Here is a 17,635-nt window from a genome sequence, read left to right as displayed (position 1 = left end):
TCACCTGTTATGACCAGTTAAGAAGCCTACATCCGTTTATTTCCACCCTCCAAATTTCATTATTAGAAGTATACCCGTTCAAAAGATTCGAGGGGGGGAGGGGACTTTTGACTAGCACTGTATGATATGACCATTTCAGTTTCTAGGTTTTGATAGCGAGTTTTAAGAAAGTTTTCTTGTTGGACATATCTTGACTAAAATCAGAGAGATTTGCCATTAAGAATGAGGAGACATTGTTTGAAAGTTTTAAATATCCAATTAAAATTTACAATACAGAATTTACAATAAAAATCTAAAACTAAAAATAGATGATTCCATTGATGGAAGCATCTATTCCAGTATGGAATTTTGCTACCGATTGGGAAAGAAAAAAGTAATAGAATAGGACAATAATCGTGAGATTTTCTACGAACTACTTCAAAAATCTCGTGTATAATAATAAGAGACTCCTCAAAGCCAGCAAAGTAGTGATTAGAGAGGATCTTACTAAGGAGCAAATGGAAATCTAAAACTAAAATTAGATGATTCCATTGATGGAATCATCTATTCCAGTATGGAATTTTGCTACCGATTGAGAAAGAAAGAAAGTAATAAAACTAGGACAATAATTGTGAGATTTTCTACGAACTACTTCAAAAATCTACTGTATAATAATAAGAGACTCCTTAAAGCCAGCAAAGTGGTGATTAGAGAGGATCTTACTAAGGAGCAAATGGAAATTGTTGGGGAAGCTTCTGAACAGGTGGGATCGGCTGGAAAAGTATGGATAATAAATGGCAAAATTTTTGCTAAGCTGGATAATCAGCAGAATGTGTTGAAAATTGGCAAGATGGAAGATATCACCAAAATATATGTTGAATGTAACAATTATTTAGTAAGTACATAATTTAATATAGTCATTCAAATGTTCATTGTGAGTACGTGTATTGAATATTATGTACCCTTAGATTCAAAGGATTAATGTGCAGCATTGTGAGAAGTTGGGTTCTCCCTTTGTTTTATTCTCAGCCTCATTTGGAATTTAAAAAAAAGAAAACTGTTCGTTATCTGTTTCTTCTTTAGTTTTTTTTAATTTCTTTGAAATTGAATACGAATAAATTGCTTCCAAAATGTACTTTCTGAATATAGGTTTTTGTAAAGCAAGATCACCGTTGCCGTCTTTACAATATGTCAAACAAATAGTCTTGGACAATTCCTTTAGACATATTGATGATTTGTGAAACATGGTTGAAATATTCCACCAATAATAATCATTTGAACATTGATGGCTTCAATTTACATAGGTGGATAGGGATTGCAAGGGAAGGGGTTTATGTTTATATGTTAGTAACAAACTACGTATTGAATTAATTGACAGTGGGCATTACTTATGGAATCAGTGTTGGATAAGAACTACTGTTGAAAAAAAGGCTATTGCTATTGGTGTAATTTATAAACCTCATGTGCAGAATACAAATGCATTTTTGGATTAATTTAAGGAAAGCTTGGCTGCAATAAACGGTAGACGAAATTATATGCATGGGGGATTTTAATTTAAATTTATTGGATAATGAGAATAGTTGTGTTAAGTTTTTTATTTATTTATTTATATATTCGGGATACAAACAGAAAAAAATCCACTACAGTATCCACATAATTAAATTAATATTAAATTAGAGTAATATCTATACTACACATGTACACAGTGTCTAAAGTAAGGGATGAATTAAAATCAAATACAATAACAATAAAAACTGAATAATAGTTATTGACGAAATGTGTTAATTATAATTTATTAAAATAATCTTTCAATATTTTTTTGGCAGTAAGCAAAGAAGTATTAAAAATATCGAAGTAGTTTGCGAGAGAATTACCCCATTTAACGCATCGACATAGAGGAGAGTTCTGCGAACAGTTTGTTCTCTTGAAAGGTAAATTAAATAATTCATGTGCTCTGATTGTTCTATTTGGAACATTTAAGTAAATGATTGATAATAACGATGGACAATTGATTTTGTTTGTTATTATTTTTTGTAAAAATAAAATATCTGATATGTTACGCCTATGTTCCAACGATACTAACTGGAGGTCTCGTCTAATTCGCAAAGTATCACTGTTTTCAGTAATTCGAATACCTTGTTTGTAAGCAACGAATTTTAAAAATCGATTTTGAATACGTACTAATCGATCGATGTATATATTATACTGTGGACTCCAGATGGTTGATGCAAACATTAACTTACTTAATACAAAAGCATTATAGAGATTGTGTATTGATTTTGTTTGATTGAAGAATTTACATTTTCTCTTGACATATCCCAGAGCTCTACTGCTCTTATTTATTACATAATCTATATGTTTATCGAAAATAAGTTTGGAGTCAAAAATAACTCCTAAATCTTTAAATGTATTAACTCGTGACAGCAAGATATTATTTATGTGATATGAATATGTAAGAATATTTTTGTTGCGGGTGAATGATATATAACTACATTTGGAAAAATTGAGATATAATTCGTTTTGTTTACAAAATTCAAATAAATTATTTATGTCACTCTGAATTCTCAAGCAATCTGACAATGATTTAATTTGAAGATAAATTTTCAGATCATCAGCATACATTAAGAATTTGGCATTTTTAAAACATTGTTTAATGTTATTGATATAGATAATAAAGAATAAGGGCCCCAGATGGGACCCTTGTGGCACTCCAGAAGGTGTTGGATAAGGTTCAGATAAATAACCGTCTATATAGATATATTGAGTTCTGTTTTTTAAATATGATTCGATCCATTTTAGCATCGCACCACTTACACCGACTTCAGCAAGTCTCCGAAGTAGTGTATTATGACTAATTTTGTTAAAGGCCTTGCTGAAATCTGTGTAAATAGTGTCAACTTGAATTTTATTATCCAAATTATCATGTAAAAATTCAGAGTAACAAAATAGGTTCGATTCAAGAGATCGATTTTTAAAAAAGCCATGTTGCTCAGGTATAATAATGTTTTTAATTAAATGAAATATATATTTATAAATTAAGCGTTCAAATAGTTTTGGTATTATTGATATTTTACTTATAGGACGATAATTTTCAATATTATCTTTCCTTCCGTTTTTAAAAATGGGTATTACTCTCGCAACTTTCCAACTGACAGGAAAATATCCACAACAAAGTGACATATTAAAAAGAATTGTTAGAGGAGTACATAAAGTATGAGCACAGTTTTTGCAGAAGATTGCAGGTATTTGATCAGGTCCTGAGCCTTTATTAACATCTAATTCTACTAAGCCTTGTTCTACTTCCTTTTTGCTTAAAATAATTTGTGATAAATTAGAATTATTGTCTGTTTCAGTAAATTGGTCCTGACAAAATGCATTTTGTTTATCAACAAAGACGCTTTTGAAGAATTTTGAAAATAAATTTGATATCTCATGACCATTTTTTGCTTCATGATTATTTAACTGCATTTTGTGGGGAATCTTGCTGACCGAGTGCTTTTTAATTGATGAAAAGTTCCAAAAACGTTTGGGATTATTTACTACGTCAGCCTCAACATTTAAAATGTAATTGTCGAAATCTCTCTTTATTAATGCTTTTGATCTAGCACGGAGAAGCGTGAATGAATTTGAATCATTTAAGTTTTTATACATTTTCCATTTTTTGTGAAACTTATTTTTTTCTTTTATTACTTTAATAGTTGAGGCAGAATAGTATGAAGGAAACTGTCTACTTTTAAAAATTTTTGGAACGTTTTGATCAATTAATTTATTTACAATACAGTTGAATTTCTGAACGGAGGAATCAACTGAACCGGTATTTAAGATATCTTTCCAAGAAATATCAGCAAGAGAGTCGTTGATTCGAGTATAGTTCGCTTTTTTAAAATTTAAGAATAACGACGATACCGGTTTCAATTGCCTAGAATATGAAACTTCAAATAAAAATTCTATGCAAGGATGATGAGTGTCCTCTTTTACGAGTGGACAAGAGCATTGTTGTAAATTAGAAATATTAAATTTATTGCAAAGAATCAAATCCAAAAGTTTACCGTTCAAATTTCAAACTGAGTTAAATTGCATAAGATTTTTAAATGAAAAGGTATCAATTAAATCCGAATATTTTCTATCTACATTTGACGCTATCAAGAAGTTTTTCGCATTAGCCCAATTTGTTGTACTTGAATTAAAATCACCACAAAGAAGAAATATATCTCCTTCATTTAGGACAAGGAAATCGAGTTTTGATGAAAAATTTGCGAAAGAAAGCTTCTGCCTCACTTAAGTATTCAGTGACAATGGACGTTTTAAACTTATTTTTCACTGCGATGAACACTCCACCGCCATCCAATTTCCTTGTGTCACGGTCTCGACGAAACACGATGTAATTATTAGTGTCCACAACCTCATGATCATAAATTTCATTATTTAGCCATGATTCTGTTATACACAAAATATCTAGATTATTGACACATGTGTTAAGATTGAATTCTGGAAGTTTAGTTCTTAACCCACGAACGTTTTGATAAACTATACTTAAAGAAGCCATTTTTAAATTTCAAAAGCGATATTATTCGAGATATACCATAAAGTTAAATCAAGTTCAGGTCTTGAAGACAGGAAATTTGTTTTATTTTTGATGTTTCATTCTTCCTTGCCAAAATATTTCCGTTTTGAACCCATATGAATTTACAATTTTTATCTTGCTTAAGTTTTTCCCGAACTTCTTTGAAAAGTATTTTCGTATGAGTTGCCAAATGTTCGTTGATGAAAAATTTTTGGGATACACCATCCAGTATAAATTCATACTTGTATTCATCTTGCTTACGTAACAATCTAGCTGCATTTAGAAAACTGTCACGGCTACGCTTGGAAAGAAATTGAATGACAATATTCTTAGGTTTTTTTTCGGTCCGGGTTTGTGTTCTGTAGATTGTATTGATTACTTCCTCGGTATAAGGAAGATTCAAAAAATTAGCTATCTTATTGAACAAGACGAATAAATTTTCTCCTTTCTTCTCTGGAATATCATGGATTTCAACATTATTTGCTTTATTAATTTGTTCTAGATGTTCGACTTTTTTACGTAAATCTTTCATCTCAGATTTGAGCTGATTATTTTCTTATTTTAATTGATCCGTAGCTTTAAAATAATTATCAAGTTTTGATAACTTTTTTTCAAAATCTGATATTTTGTTGGAACAAAACTCAACCGATTTGCGAAGATCTCTCATCTCTTTAAGCAGAATATTGAACCCGGAGGTTTTGTCTTCGTTTGAAATATCCTCTTCTGAATCTAATTCCGATAATTCGATGTCCTGTATAAGGAGAGAACGCCGATCAGCTGATTTAGATCCTACTTGTTGCTGGGTATAGCTACGAGTTCGGATTCGGCCTTGCTCATCGGATCTACAGTCGATACACTCCCATCGATTACCAGGTAGACTGTTAATGAGTCCGAGTTGGGCTCTCGATATATCGGAGCATTTAGAATTTGCATGAAAACAATTACCGCAAAAACCTGCACACTGAAGACCTGGCGACTTTTTGGAACAAACTTGCTCGCATGCCTTACACTTTTTATTATTAGACATAATTAGATGATTTGAATTTGATTCGCTTTTGTTTTACTTCAAACACTGTGAATTTTCTAAATAGAAATACTAAGTATTATTGATTGAAAAACACCACTATGGGCAGAGCCGATAAACACGTCCACACCTGGTGAGAACTAACACACTACTCAATAATGAATACACTGAATCTTTGTCAGTTGATGGATGTTCCTACTAGGGTTACAGTCGGCAAGTCTTTTGGACTGTATAGTACAAGAGGGAAGTGATCACGATATAATATATTGTAAGTTGAGAGTATGTGAAAAGCAACAGGACCCCAAAATCTGTACATACAGGCGCTTCACACCTAACTTAACCTAACCAAGATCTTTTTCAGGTAGATATGTCCAATACTTAATTTTTTTAAATATATGACCAAAAAAGTATTGAAGAGAAAGTTACATATTTGGTAAATTGTTTGAATAACTTACTTGATAAACATATGCATTGGCATATGTTATTGACTACTTCCAAAGTAACGAAACCGAAAGCTCCATGACTGACGGATGTGATAAAGCTAATGATTGCTGAAAGGGAAACAGCTCCTGGCAAAATTTAAGAGAACAAAATTACAAAGGCACTTGGATTTCTATGGGCAAATGCATAATCTAATCAATCAGGCTATTAAAAGAGAAAAAACGCTTATTTCGCCCATGAATTTGATAACACTTCACCAAAGGACATGTGGAAAACTCTCAAGTCTAACAAATTCATACCTGAAAAGAAACATGATATACCGGAAATTTTGAAAAACCCTCAGGAATTAAATAGGTTTTTGTAGAATTTTGTAGAAAAATTCATAAATGAACTCTTACAACGTGCATATTCTGCACCATTGAAAAAGGGGGTCTTGAAATATTCTGCTTGATAGGTTTTTCAATTATCTATCCAACATTTTTTCATTTTTGAGGATCCTATCAGCCAATTCTGAAAAATAACAATTTCAGCCTCTGAAGTACTGGAGAACAATATTTTTAAATTGTTTTCAAGGAAAAAGGCATATGCGTGAACTTCGATGTCTCACAGTTGATAAATTTCGCTCAATAAAAGAAACTATTCTGAACCCTGGACAGGGTTCAACTGCTTCGAAAATTTGCAATTTCAAATATGTTCGTTTCGCGTCTATCAGAAAACCTGGGATAATTTTATCTCATGCTCACCTGCCTCTGAATGATTAATGTAGAGAAATTCATTTGGACAAAGACGAATTGTGGGATCATCATGGAAACGTAGGTACGAATTTTCTCAACACCGTAACACACGAAATTGTACTTGGATTGAGACATAGCGGCGAAGAAAAACAATTCAGTTAGGAAGCGATGACGAAATTGCAATTGTTTTTTTAATTAACACGCTTTTATTAGCCTCACATGTATGTATGCATATTTGTTTGTAACTCTCCTTGCTTGGATCTATTCGCGGGCAGATGGCGCTGCCTCCTTGATATATCGACATTATTGCTTGATCTATTCGCGGGCAGATATACGTACGTATATATACGTAACCTCCTTGATATAATTCGAACTCACTTTACATGTATTTCCTCATTTGAAAAAAATATGCGCGCCTGCTGCCTTGGGCTTGGTAGCTGATTTTCAGGCCCCTCTCCGGAATCGGAAAATATCAATGGTCATTTTTCTAAACAATATACGGGTGATTGATCCTAAAGTTTAGATGAAATAAATATAGTTTGAAAAGACTAAAAAACATGCTTTTATAGCATACAAAACTAAAAAACGAAAAACAAATATAGTTCAAAATAACAAAAAACACGCTTTTAAAAAACATGGAACTAAAAAGTTAAAAATAATTTGTTTTTTAAATAAGCTTAAAACAATAACGAACAAAAAATACTAGTATTACTGTGAAAAAAGCGTGTCGGTTTGTGCCATATTTTTTGTATATCAAGCGCCCGTCGCTTTTTCCACAATAATACTAGTATTTTTCGTTCGTTATTGTTTTAAGCTTATTTAAAAAAAAATTAACTTTTTAATTCGATGTTCTTTAAAAGCTTGTTTTTTAGTTTTTCAAACTATAGGTATTTATTATATGACTGACGTACCACCGCATTCGTTATTCAATTGTTCTCAATTATATTCTATACTATTTATGTTTATATATATATTATACCTTGTTTTTAGGCACTATCATATACGCCTTGTATACCGAGCGAACAAACGAATTAGCCCTTCTGTATATATTTTCAACAAAAGTTTATTCAATCTAAGACGCTCTGTATCATAAAACACAACTCCATGACACGAAGTCCTCTGAAACATATGCAACGATGTCATATACCTACTTCACACATGAAAATCAACTCAATGAATTTGACATAAATTCCTCACTCTAGGATCTTTTTTTTAATTACACGTCAAATGTCTTATGGAAATTCGATTTGGGTTTCTATCATAAACGTATTACTGTCTTTCTGCTATGAGTTAATCGTTTTGAAGCGCATTTTGAAACACCAAGTCACTCAGTATATGCGTTTAATATTTTTTTGTAGTAATAAAAATGCGTTTTTTCGAAGTGGTTGAAGTGTCCAAAATTTTGATTAGCGAAACACCATAAATAACAAAATGATAGTACGCTTCAAATAAGCCGCACTGTAAACGATCTGAAGGAAATCGTTTCGAACTTTTGAATACTATTGATAAACTACAAAAAGTCGTACGACTCGATATTTCATTTTTCCAAGTTTTTTCCAATCGATGGTTTGAACAACAAAAAAAGATATTCAACATAAGTTACTTCACTTTATATCATAAAGACTCTTTCTTTCAAGTAAACTCAAAATATCTCATGGAATTTCATTTTTCTCTAGGTCTAAAGAAATTTCGATGATAGTTCATATCATAAACGGTTTACTGTCTTTCTTTCATGCGTAATTTATCTTAAGGCGTATTTTGAAACACTAATTCATTCTGTATATGCGTTTATATTTTTTGGAAAAAATATAGCAATAAAACAACGTTTTTTCGAAACGACTGAAGTTTGTTACTGAATGATTGTTTCAACACATTGAAATTCTGCTAAATATTTCATGCGATTATAGCGACGGAAATGAGCGTCTTATCGCACTTTATTTTTAATATTTTTTTGAAGCGATTCTCATGTCAATTCTGCATTATTTTGCATACATTTTTTTCGTTGCGATTAAAGTGACAAAAATTACCTTTTCAACGCATTATATTTTAAAGAAATTTTCATGCGTGTTTTCGCGACAAAAATTTATGTTTTATCGCATTATATTTTTGTGAAATTTTCGATACGCACATGACAACTGATGAGATCAAATGGTTGTTAGTTCTTCATCTCCTGACGATGCCAACTTAGTTAGAGATCATAAATGACAATTGATATTACAACACCTTATATTAATGTTTATGTTGTTTACCAACATCTGGTTAACTATTCCTGATGATGCTAGTTTGGTTTGCGAAGATGCGGCTCAGTGCCCTTCTGGCATGTCGGATCGCACGTTAAAACTTTAGGTCCTCCTAGTCGTGCCGTATTCCTAACCCTTCATGTTGCGCATTCCATCTATGTTTTTTCCTTTGTCATCTCCTGATGATGTCAACTTGGTTAGCAAAAACATCGATGAACGACAAATAGAGTCACACACTCTATGCGTTCCTCATTAGAAAATTGGGGGGCGGATCGCACGTTCAAACGTTAGAGTCCCGTTAAACTATCATGTTTTTTAAATGATGAATTTTTCCACACTTTGTACACATTGACCTCATATTTTTTTGTTAAGTGATGTATTTTGACGCACCCTATACACATTGAGCGATCACACGTTGCAATGTAAGAGCCCCGGAAAACTGCCATGTTTTTCTCAAATAATGCATTTTGTCGCACCTTGTACACATTGCCGTCATGTTTTTTTCTTGATGTATTTTGAGTCACCCTGTACATATGACCGGACGTTAAAACGTTAGGGCCTCGTTGAAACGTTAGGGCCTGTCATGCTGTTTCTCGCCACAACATTTTTGAATACAAATACGTTTCTTATTGGGATAACAAGTTGAAATGCTACACTCCAGTTAAACTACCATGTTTCTTAAACGACGTATTTTGAAGCACCCTGTACACATTGAAGGATCGGGTGTTGAAATGTTAAGACCCAGACACGAAAACGGTTGAAAAGCATGTAAAACTATGAATTTGGAAATGGCATTGCTGAATACTCTACTCCCCCATTGACCTATTTCCGAACTCCACAACAAATTTGAATATAAATACGTTGTTTCTCATTGGGATTGCACGTTGAAACGCTTTACCCCTGTTAATCTGTCATGTTTCTTAAACGTAGTAATTTGAGACCTCCTGTACACATTGAAGAATCACACGTTAAAACTATAGAGCCCGTTGAACTGTCATGTTTTTTTCTTGAATGACGTATTTCGAGACACCCTATACACATTGAAGAATCACACGTTGAAACGATAGAGTAGGTTTAGGTTAGGTCCAAAGTGAGTGGGTATATTCGATCCTCCACCGCAACCCGCAAGGGTTTATTGTGGCTCACACCTATTCACACTCGACCAAATAAACCCACCTTCTCAACGAAACCGATTAGTTTGTATGGTGAATGGTCTTTCAGGTCAGATAGTAAGAGTACGGCTCTGCCGAACTCTAAAAACCTGATTCGGTCCCCAGCGGGGAAGGCACAAAGTATATTATCTGCTGTTTCATCGTTAATGAGGTAGTCGGATAGTCAAAGTGCAAGATTCCCACCTTGATACCCGCGATAACATTCCCATATGAGGGTTTTTGCACGTCAGCTACACCTGACGATGCCTTAGATTTAACCGTGTAGGGCTTTTTCGCCTCTGGTTTTGGTGAATCATCACTTGAGCGCAAACGTTTGCTAACCTGCTCATGGGGGGTGTTCCTCCACCTGAGACAGATTCTGCGTACGCCGCTCAAGAATTTGGTACAAGACAGTTTCATAAGGTACCCCGCTCTTGACAAGACGACTCGGTCGTTACCTGGCTGCACCACCAAAACTTTTTTTTAGGTTATGTTATTGGATCAGGAGTTGGAGAGAAGCTCTTTTTTTAAAAATTTCTTCACACTATTTTTTCTTTCTCTGGATTGTTGGCCATATAAATCACTAAAGAATTAATTCCAACGATATTTAGAATGGTATGAAAAATTACCATTGGCCATCTTTGCGTTTTTCTTGAGGTGTTATACGTCGAGCAAAGCTCGACTTATCGAAAAGTAATACTCTTGTCCCCCTTCTACCACATCTACTCCACATTTATATTTATTGTGATATGTTAATATGTTATCTCATCATCGTCTTGCAAAATTGGTGCTAGTATCACCATTTTATTTATTTTTTTAATATACGACATGTACATGTGTCACTAAAAGCAAACATGCTAAAATTTATTGGACGAGATGGCTGGAGTAACTCAGGATATAATTCTCGTTTGTTTTTTCTTATTGTTCCAACAACCGTCAATGAGAAATCTTTTTTTTAAGTGGCGATAAGAGGGATACTGGTAAACCAATTATCTAATGTTATGTTGCGCCCAGAACCTTGTATTGGCTCACATAATCTTTTGACAAATTCTTTGCCTGAATTATCTACTGAGAACGGCCCATCGGCCTGTCGGCCACATTCACTTACATATTTGAAGTGTAGTACAGTTTCGCATCGTACATTGCAAATATTTCAATCCCGTATTTGGCGGGAAATGAATCTCCGATAGAAACACTGCTCATACGATACAACTGTGACACTTTTCTCGACGTGTGTTTCCCAAACCAAATTGGCACTGTCAGGAAATCCGATTCATACTTTCGTTTATATTTATCTTTTCTCCAATTTCATTAAATTTTTTTAGTGTTGTTGATTTTGAAATGTTGTTTTTTTTAAGTAAAAGTCGAGTTGCTTTCATTTTTATCAATGTCGATGAAATTTCGGTAAGACAAAACTTTATTTGAGAATCTAATAATTTGGTCAAAATCTTGGAGTTTCAAAAAACCGTGTGTTCATTACAAAAATCTAGATTAATAAATTTGACGTTCATATTTAGTACTATAATGAAACAGTCAAATATTCTGCAACTTTTTATAGTGATAGTGGATTAATCTTCCAAATCTTCTTGGCATCAGTTTGATGTATAAATTGAAACTAGAATGGAAAAAAATGAAAACGTAATTAAATCCAAAACAAGAACTATTCCCAACATAACAACTGCAAAATAATTTAACTTCATCTTCTAAAGACTAATTTTATTGGTGAAATGCGCATCGAGAAGTAATACTCTTGTCTCCCGGAGATGAAACTCAATTCATCTCCTGAAGACGCTAACTTGGTTGGTAAAACACGCATTGGAAAGAGTATCCCACATAGCAATAGATATTCCAGGTATATTTCATGAATATACATTTGAGGATATTGTATTATGCTATGAATATGCCATGGAAATATATATCTTCTGGAGAATATTTCCTGGAAGTGCTCCTGGCGAACCTTTGATATATTTTAAGAATATTCCTTGGGAATATTCTTGGAATATCTTATAATATTCTTAGAATATGTAAGGTATATTCTATTAAGAATATTCCAGGAATTGAACCCGAGGAATATTCATAAAATATTCAGGATATTCTTAGTTTATTGTAGGAATATACAACAGGGAAACACCATAGAATATTCTTCAAATATATTTTATGAATATTCTAGGAATATTTGGAATATTCCAAGAATGTGACGAGTAAACGCTATTAGGCATGTATATATTGCATTTTGATGCAAGATTCACTCAAGTAATAAAACACATAATATTCATAAACAAATATATTTTAAAAACAATATACACTGAAATATTTGACGTTTCAACCAACATTAAAAATAAAAAAATCTAATTCAAAATATTTATTCACTGAATAAAATGAATTTCACTTACTCAAAGTTATCCAAACTTTGCTCACCAGAATAGTTTTCCTTATATTTGTCCAACAATGCATCAGCCAGTGTTTCAATAGGAATACCTGGAACAAAATGTACATCAACGTTCATTATCACTATTTGAAAGTGGCACAATAAAACTGGAATAAAAATCAAAAAAAATATTTTTCGCATAGGTTATTCATGAACATTTAAAACATTTTATGACTTGGAGAGCAACTTGCATTGTCTTGTTGAAAAGTACTCATTATGTTTTCAGTTCCTTGGCGCACCTGCCTGTACGAGGTACCACTCTGTTTCCTTTTGGGCAAATTGATACTATCTTTAAAACGAGTGATAAAAATTATTAAAACAAATGATACAAAAGAATGTGTCATTCACTTACTTTTCTCTATTGAAATCACTCTAGTTCAAACATGTACTTAGTCAAACCAACAAATCCCACACACCAACTCTCCTCGAACCTAAAATGAGGTATAGTAGGTTAATCACCATGACTTTACTATCGATATTATTGCATTTTACTTACTTTTCTTCAAGACTGAATATATGCAACTCTCCTGTTTGAAGATCCAAAATCAAACTATTCGCTGTACTGCAAATTGGACAACCCCAAATTATAAATGGTATACTGAACGTGACAGAATTATACTTTGATAATAACACCAACACTTCACTTCACTTAAAAATTCTTGGCTTTTGCTTCCATTAGGCGCATTTAGCCAGCTCGATTCGAGGGGGCGCAGCTGTCTTGCACGCAGCAATGCTGTCACCCCTTTTTTTTCTAACTTTTTTTTTTCTATTGTATAAAAAAACACTTAAAAAGTTTTTAGAAACTTCCAAATTTTTTACGTATTCCACACATTAAAATATTAAAATCCTGTCTCCACGTGGACATCCGGTCCACCCCGGCCTCCAACCGGCGTGAATGGGGACAGGAGTTATATAATCCACTGTAACACTCCCACGTGGACATCCGGTCCACCCCGGCCTCCAACCGGCGTGAATGGGAGTGCTGTTTCTTTACAACACTTATAAACGTTCACAGATAACTTTGAAATTGATGCTAGCACGTTCTATGACGGCAGACATGCACAACACAAACTGAGCTTCGTCCCCAACAATGGCGTCCGCGTGCCTTCTTTGTGGACGGTCGCTGTCAACACATCCGTCCGCCACCACATCAGGAACGAAACTCATAACACCAACACACCATGCATTACACACGCGAACCTGCCACGTCAACTGCCATGTTGAATCAAATGTCGAACTTAACGCAAAGGTACCAGCATTAAGGGACAGCCGCTTCCACAGAGCTTATTCGACTGTCGCGCGCTACTCTTCAATTGACCAATGAGAAACGTTTACTCCAATTCTTCACTTCCCCATTTCTCTGTTTCCAGGATTTTTCGCTTTGTAATTAAATAATTTCAAATACAAAAAGACAAATAGGATGAGAATTAACCAATTTATTGATGCAATTGGTTCATTTATTGGCCCATTCAAATTTTTTTGTCGTTTCCAACAGTTGCTGTTGGAGCAATTCATCCAGAATCTTCACGTTGAGTTCAAAAACTGGTTAACACTATCAGGGTTATATACAATAGGTTATGCATTCGATTAAGATCTTCAAATATTTTTCTTATTAATAAAATATTGAATTATTTGAATACGTTATTATAAGATAATTCAAAATTCCAAATATTCTAAAATATACCGTGGGGATATATTCTAAGAATATACCATATAGTATATTCGATCGACAATATTCTTAGAATATTTAAGGGAGAATAATCCATTTATAGACATTCTATGCACATTCTTTCGGGAATAATCCTGCCATATTCATTCAAGCATATTCTATGAATATTCTAAAGGCATGTATATATTCCAAGAATATTCTATGAATATTTGGAATATATACGTTCGTTTTATGATATACAGGGAATATTCCATGAATATCTAGTGCTGTGTGGGATTGCAGTTCTGATGTTTGAGGGAGTGATGTTTTGGATTAATTCTACACCAGAGGTTCCGGATCTATCTTTCAATATTAAATTATAAAGATATAATGATTCATATTGAGTTGTTTGTCCTAAAGTAATTTTGACCATCAAATGTTCGCAATTACCTACAGCTATTTTTCTGTTCATTATGGTATTCAAGGTTTGTTTTGCGTTTGCAATTGTATATTGAAAGCAGTTAACTCCTGTGACCTTCTTCAATAAAAAAGATTAATCTTGAATGAATCATCCAAATTCTTGAATAATTTTCAGCTCATACGATGAGGGGAATGAAGATCTCCTTTCACAGCACTTAGATGGAGCATTTGACGAGGATGACCCTGCAGAACTAACAGATGACAGCGATGAATGTAGCATTTAGCATGACTGTACCCATGTTTAACATCACTAAATAATTAATCTAGTCTTCGTAAAATTGAGTATCTCCCCACACTTAGTAGTAGGGCAAAACCATCAGAAGTTTTTGTGGTCAGGAAATAGAGGAGAAATATTTGAAGAATTCTTCGCAAGGACCTCAATTCAAAAACTTATAAACTGAGATTTTTTAACAAAGATTTTATTTGTCTATTATGGTGTTTTTTATCTTTTGCTTAGACTTCATCAGGTACAAATCCAAAATACTTTGAATCTCATTCAGAATGAATGAGATTCAAAAAGATGAATGTTTTATATTATTTCTAAGTAAAGCATAGCTAGAGTAAGGTGGACGAAAATTAATGGAACTTATATAGTTTTTCAAAGAAAACAAGACAAAATGTAGTGACGAATGAAAAGTTTGATATACCTAGCAAGTAATAGGAGTTAGAAAATCCCAGTAGCTTTTTTCAAGTAGATCCTACTCTATTATTAAGAATATTTACTAATACTCATAAATTAGTATTTTGGAAATATTATATTTCAACTGATCCGTTTTTTGCGGTTCCAACAATTATAAAACAGCCTGCAAACTAGCAAAGTAATGATCTTTCATTGATATAAATTTAAAATTACAAGTACCTTATGATAGTGGTAGCCTTTAAAGAAATTTATTAGGCACCAAGTGAAAAATTTATTGAGAAAATGCAAAAAAAATTCCATTGGAATAAATTTCACTAAACCATGTTATCCAGTGTGATCTTTATATTTGAAGCAGAAAGTATTTTGTACGTACGTAAACTGTTGTCAAGTATTAGAATAGAAAATTGTATGTTGTTTATTCACAGATGTAAGCTTTGAAGTTTTTCTTTAGTTTTAGACCAGTTAGTAGGGAATGAACAGGCTTGCCGAAAATTTGGTTGGAGGAAACATATTGATAGAATTTATAGTTTTGAAATCAGGGAGAAAGATGGCAACCAGAGCTCAAACACAAAGCATTCATGATTCAACACCACAGATGTTATCAAACTCACTGAAAAAGTTAGATGTTGAATAGAATATGTTTTGAAATATATTTTGTATTTTTTTACATTTCTGACTTATGATGCACTACTTGGAATCTTTGGTGTAGTAATGGATATTACTGGAGTTTCTTGCCAACACCAAATCGTTATTTTTAACACCCCAACACGTGTTTCATCTTCAAGAGGAAGATTAAACTTAATCTTCCTCTTGAAGATGATTACTTGGTGATCAAAATACGTGTCGGGTTGTTAAAAATAACGATTTGGTGTTAGGAAGAAACTCCAGTAATATTCATTTCTGACTTATTTGAAATTGACATTCACTTTTTTTGCAAACATCTGTACTGCTATTGAGAAGTTCTTAGCAGTTGTCCATGTGTTCTGATAAATCTGACTCATTATTGAGTTCCAAGAGACTAGTCCAGATGCAGGAAACAATAAAAAATATTACTGAGGGAAACATTTAATTGAGGTTTAAATTAGCAAATTCTACACTTCATGTGAGAATTTCACTGAACAGTATACAAAACCTCAACACGATTCACTATATAAGGCTTCCTCAGGCGTATATACTATTCTACTACTTCTAGTATGAACACGCCGAAGGAAGCTATTGTGAAGCAAAACATATGTTGCGGCTTTGTAAACTGTTTAGTGAAAGTCTCATATTATAGATTTTCATCAAGTATCAACCAATTCCGTCACTTGTCTTATCAACATTCCCTACCAACTGATTTTCAGGACTATCATTTTATCCTTTGACTATCTTTTCAAATAATCTCGGTTACATGGTACTCAAAGCAGTAGGAATTAAATATTTTTTTGATTTGCTAAAAGGTATTTCATTTAGTTTCATAGGAAATTTTTGCTAAATGCTGAGATACGAGAGCTAGAGTAGTTAATAATATTTTGTCAGGAACAATTGATATTTTATAGCCCAAAAAAAATTTATCAGTCCATGAATCTCATAAATATAAAAAAATGTATGAAAACTTTTCATCATTCTTATTTCAAAGATATTTTATATGTCAATAACGTACAGCGAAATCATAGCTTTAGTGTAAATGACATTGATTTGTTTTTCAATCAATGGTTTCTTTAAGAATATCATGCAGAGCTAATTGTTGGATTTGTATAGTATAGTTTATTTAACAAATTTATTTAACTTTTAATAGTATGAATTGACTAGTCATTTTTATTATTCATATGTATTTATCGAATTATGTAACATTGTATAAAAGTTGTTTTATCATTGTAGTTCACTTAATATATTAATGGTTTTCTCTTGTTTATAATTTTTTTGGTCGATTTTTTGTTATCTTACATAGTCCCCTGAGTAAATAACAAGGGCAGGTCGTTTTAAAAAATGCAAGTAAGTATTTCTCTGGAAACAACCGACTTTCTTGCCTCAACTAACATTGAAGAAAAATTCCCAAGTTTTGGATATGAAGCAGCCATTCTGTGGCATAAAGATAACCCAAATATTTTACAAAATAATGTGTGGAAGGGTTTATCAAAAGCCAAAGAATGGTGTGATGTGGACTATCTATCTTTAAACATATCTAAAACCAATATATTTATTTTTAAATGCTTTTTAGATTACAAAATTATTGATTTCAAACCAGTAACATGAAATTAGACTTCCATTTATTTAACAAACTTTATCACATTACTTAATTATGTAAAAAAACTCAAATTGCTATG

At 32.7% G+C, this 17,635-nt stretch overlaps 1 protein-coding gene across 4 annotated transcripts in view; it reads left to right on the top strand.

The window, feature by feature from the left end:
• LOC111514183 (serine/threonine-protein phosphatase 2A regulatory subunit B'' subunit delta) overlaps positions 1-17,226 on the top strand; it is a 372,132-nt gene extending 354,906 nt beyond the window's left edge. For all 4 annotated transcript variants that reach the window (XM_074185478.1, XM_074185479.1, XM_074185481.1 and 1 more), the window contains one exon: positions 14,805-17,226. In XM_074185478.1, the coding sequence (XP_074041579.1) occupies positions 14,805-14,913 (109 nt within the window). In that variant the 3' untranslated portion in view covers positions 14,914-17,226. The remainder of the gene's footprint in view (positions 1-14,804) is intronic.
• Positions 17,227-17,635: the final 409 nt, after the last annotated feature.

The sequence above is a fragment of the Leptinotarsa decemlineata genome, unplaced genomic scaffold (genome assembly GCF_025532065.1).
Source record: "Leptinotarsa decemlineata unplaced genomic scaffold, Ldec_3_MD MMD2_tig00026375_RagTag_RagTag, whole genome shotgun sequence".
Classification (NCBI taxonomy): domain Eukaryota; kingdom Metazoa; phylum Arthropoda; class Insecta; order Coleoptera; family Chrysomelidae; genus Leptinotarsa; species Leptinotarsa decemlineata.
Note: the sequence above shows the minus strand (reverse complement) of the source record. Positions and strands in the feature narration are given on the sequence as shown.